This window comes from Oryzias melastigma, linkage group LG4 (genome assembly GCF_002922805.2).
Source record: "Oryzias melastigma strain HK-1 linkage group LG4, ASM292280v2, whole genome shotgun sequence".
NCBI lineage: Eukaryota > Metazoa > Chordata > Actinopteri > Beloniformes > Adrianichthyidae > Oryzias > Oryzias melastigma.
Genome location: NC_050515.1, coordinates 3,959,645 through 3,963,945, shown reverse-complemented (window position 1 = coordinate 3,963,945; position 4,301 = coordinate 3,959,645). Strand labels below are relative to the sequence as shown.

The 4,301-nt window shown below is 51.2% G+C and overlaps 1 protein-coding gene across 1 annotated transcript in view; it reads left to right on the top strand.

Annotated features, from left to right (window-relative positions):
- Positions 1-613: 613 nt before the first annotated feature.
- Positions 614-4,301, top strand: part of slc35a3a (solute carrier family 35 member A3a) — an 8,809-nt gene continuing 5,121 nt past the window's right edge. Inside the window, exons 1-5 of the mRNA XM_024259158.2 lie at positions 614-898; positions 964-1,173; positions 1,827-1,981; positions 2,062-2,184; positions 2,262-2,436. Of these exons, the coding sequence (XP_024114926.1) occupies positions 868-898; positions 964-1,173; positions 1,827-1,981; positions 2,062-2,184; positions 2,262-2,436 (694 nt within the window). The 5' untranslated portion in view covers positions 614-867. The remainder of the gene's footprint in view (positions 899-963; positions 1,174-1,826; positions 1,982-2,061; positions 2,185-2,261; positions 2,437-4,301) is intronic.

The window sequence follows — 4,301 nt, the reverse complement described above, 5'->3', positions numbered from 1 at the left end:
GCAGTGAAACCCTCAGATTCTGTCAGTCCGAAGCTCAGAAATGTTTTTAGCGTTAATGTTTGCTCTTTTAACCTGTTCAGGCTGCATGTAGGGAAAAGTTCTGGTTGGAGATCCGATTCGTTTTCAGTACGACTGTAATCAGTCTGTGATGTGGATCCTTCTGATCATATTTAGTTATTGAAAGTAGCTTAGATCAAACAAAAACTGAACTCCAAAACCCAGCATGTTCACTTCCTAACACAAGGCAGACATTTCAAAATAAACATGAAAGGAAAGTGGAGAAAGAAAAGCAGAGGACCACCTGAAATTAAAAAGCAAATATTAATAATGAATAAATACATTTTCAACTGGTTAAATTGATATGTAGATGCAGAATAGAAAATAAAAAAAATAATTCATGATCAACAATAACTGAGTTAAAAAGTCTTTAATAATGATCCTCAAATTTCCGTAAACTATTTCTTTTATACCTCATTCTCTCCTTGTTTTTCTGTCCGGTCAAACATAAAGCGTACAAACATGATTAATGTAAATAAAGTCTAGAATTAGCTCTCAAAGGCTTCCTGTTTCTCTGCCTGTAGCAGCTCCTCCACTCCAGCAGAGGGCGCTCGTCTCCTAAGACCACCGCCGCTAAAAGTTGAGGAAGAGCCTCGAACCCGGAAGTCCAGCAGGATCTAACTTCAGTGACAGTTTTCCTGGTCGAACTTCTTTCCTGGTTTTTTTTCTCTTCGGTCTGGACTTCTGTTGAACATTAACATGTCGGCGGGCGGACGGGCGGTTCGGGTCAATGGACGTCCGGACTCCTGAGCTGCTGTTCTGACAGCCGGATCGACCCACCAGGACCTGCCGCGGGACCAGAGCGCGTTCATGCACAGACGAGGCGCCGTTAAGGCCAAAGGTGAGGACCGGAGTCTGCCGCCGGTTCTCCCGGTTCCGCGCTCACGGTTTTCTCTCGACCTCCAGCTTCTCGACGGGCGGCAGACATGGCCTCATCCCAGCTGAAGTACCTGTCCCTGGGGGTGCTGGTGTTCCAGACCACCTCCCTGGTGCTGACCATGCGGTACTCCCGAACCCTGCAGGGAGACGGACCCCGGTACCTGGCCTCGTCCGCCGTGGTGGCGGCGGAGCTCATGAAGATCGTCGCCTGCGTTGTGCTGGTCTTCAAGGAGCACAGTGAGTCCAGACCGACGGAACGGGACCGGGGCAGAACCTTGAGGTTCTTGTGACGGTTCTGGGGCAGAACGTCCAGGTTCTTGTGACAGTTCTGGGTCAGAGCCTCAAGATTCCTCATAACGGTTCTGGTGCAGAACCTCCTGGTTCCTCTTACAGTTCTGGGTCAGAATCTTCAGGTTCCTTTTTTTTGTTCTGGATCAGAACCTCGAGGTTCCTCTGATGGTTCTGGGTCAGAACCTTCAGGTTCCTGTTTTTGTTCTGGGTCCGAACCTTCCGTTTGTGAGGAACAGCTGCAGGTTTAACGTTTCTGCATCAACAGTCAGACCTGAGAAATGAAAAAGCGTTTCTCCTGTGGAGGAAAATTCTCCCATTTTCTGAGCTGGATGTCTGATCTCGGGTTCTGTTGGGTTCTGACCTGACGTCAGTTCTTCATCGGACTCAAGGGCTCATCAGATTTTTGTTCTCTTAAGCAGAAATCAGTGAAGAAGCTGCTGAATCTCAAACTTCTTCTAGAATCTGGAGAACCTTCCAGTGGTTTCCATGTCTGTGCTGGACCGCGGTTCTTCATCAATGCTCTCATGAGGAACCTTTGGATCCTTGGATCCTTGGATCAGTGGGTCTCTGGATGGTCATGGCGTCCTTCCTCTCTCCAGGTTACAGCGTCCGAGCTCTGAACAGCATCCTGCGGCAGGAGATCCTCCACAAACCCGTGGAGACGCTGAAGCTGGCCATCCCGTCTGGGATCTACACGCTGCAGAACAACCTGCTGTACGTCGCTCTGTCCAACCTGGACGCAGCAACCTACCAGGTAGGGAGGGGGCGGAGCCTGTGGCGGAGCAGCTGCAGAGCTCCTCCGGTTGAAGGCTCCTCCTCTGGTCTTCCCTCCAGGTGACGTACCAGCTGAAGATCCTGACCACGGCTCTGTTCTCCGTCTCCATGCTGGGACGCAAGCTGGGCATCTACCAGTGGCTGTCGCTGCTCATCCTGATGGGGGGCGTGGCTCTCGTGCAGGTGCGTCCTGAGAACCAAACACACCTGACCAGCCAGAAGTTTCTGTCTCCTCTGAAGCGTTCGTCTTCTTCCCACAGTGGCCCTCGGACTCCGCCGTCTCCTCGGAGAAGGAGCCCGCCTCCGCCGGGTCGCAGTTTGTGGGCGTGGCGGCGGTGCTGGTGGCGTGCTGCTCCAGCGGCTTTGCCGGCGTTTACTTTGAGAAGATCCTGAAGGAAAGCAAACAGAGCGTCTGGATCCGGAACATCCAGCTGGGTCAGTGGAGGCGAGGCGTTCACAGGTGTCCTGACGGCGGAGCAGACACGATGTGGCTCCGGTGGAGGCGGGGCTTCAGAGAGCAAAACCGAACTGATCAGGAAAAATAGGATTTTATTTGTTTATTAAAACATTTTTGTAGAGAAGAGGAGGAATCAACACTTTTAAAGGCCTCGTGCGGTGAAAATCGTGATTTTTCTTTAACTGCAATAAAACATTAGTATTTATGTCACAAATGAACCCCCGTATAATTATTTTGTCACCCACGGCCCCGTGCACTCTCTTCAAGCGTTCAAAGATAGCGCGGTCGCTCAGATTCTGGGCAGCCACCGATAAGTAGGTCATAGGTCGTGTGACGTCAGTACAGGAACATCCAGCTAGATCCGCTAGTGTTGTGATGACTTTCTGGGCATGGAATTACTTAACATCATAGAATTTGGGGATTCGAACGGGATAATGGTGAATAGGAGTGTGGTATTTGGGTGCAGTAATGTGCTGAAGAAGGGGGTCTCCCCCTCCCTGGTCAGGGGGAGGCTTTGAGCCCTCCCCGGCCCTCCGGAGGAGGAACAAGGGCCAGGGTGAGGCCGCCGCGCTGAGGGGGGTTTGCGGTTCCGAGGCCCCGGGCCGGGCATGGGGGGCACCGTGGGTTTGCTGGACGGTCGTCCGGCGCCGGTAGCCGAGCCCGCACGAAGGGTTCCTCCGCGCGGGGCGCAGGAGGACCCCGCCGGCCGTCTGGAAAGTGGGGGTTGGTTGCGCGCGGGCGAGGGAGGCCGAGAGGGCGGCGGGGGAGCGAGCCCACCCGTCGCCGCAGCAGACCTGGGCGGGGGGGCTCTGTCCGCCTCGGCCCTGGGGAAGGACGACAAAGGACGCTCCGCGGCTTTTCGGGTAATGATCCTTCCGCAGGTTCACCTACGGAAACTTTGTTACGACTTTTACTTCCTCTAAATAGTCAAGTTTGATCGTCTTCTCGGCGCCATCGCTGTATGAGCTTTCACCATCGTCATCCGAAGCCCCTGTATCCTCAGATGAGGAAACCTCCGGCTCAAACTGGTAGGGCTGTACACCCTCCGAACCCTGTGTCGTTAAAATTCCCGTGTTTGATGAAGGCTCATCACCTTCCTCCAAAGAAATATCCGCTAAATCGTGGTCTACGTCGCTTCTCAAACCGTCCGCCATTGTTGTTTACACTCTGGGATCCCTGAAGCGACGTCATGCGCAGCCCCCGCCCATCAACACCTATCGCCCAAATTTAGAGCTGTGCACGACCATAAAATGATCAATAAAATCGCGCTGGATCATTTTAAGTGAATATTTTTATCAGATTCGTTTTCCAAGTTCCATTGACTTTCTAAATTAAAAAAATAAATTGCCACTGCACAAGGCCTTTAAAATGAATCCTGGCCATATCCCCCACTTTAACCCCGCCCTCCCTGGTCAGAGCCGCATGTGACAAATTCATGAAAAAACTGTTTATTTTATCACCATAGCAATCATTATATATTTTGATCACCTGGTTGCAATAAATTCAAGACAATTCAAGATACTTTATTAGTCCGACGGGGAAATTGTTTGTTTTTCAGTACAACCCAGAACAAGACAAACGGAGGTACACTCCGACAGCTCAAGGTTCACTGCGGAAGCAAACGACTGAATAATAAACAGCTTCATGTCATATTTAGAAGAAGCTGCAAAAGTAGATTTTTTGATTTCCTCGGCAGTGGAGGTTATTGTTAGCCACGCCCACATTCCCTATGGTCTAGTGCACGTGTCAAAGAAAAAGGCCCGGGGGCCGGATCCGGCCCTCCAGATCATTTTATTGTTATTAATGACCCGATGTTATCTTGAGCTCATTTCTAACTTGTATA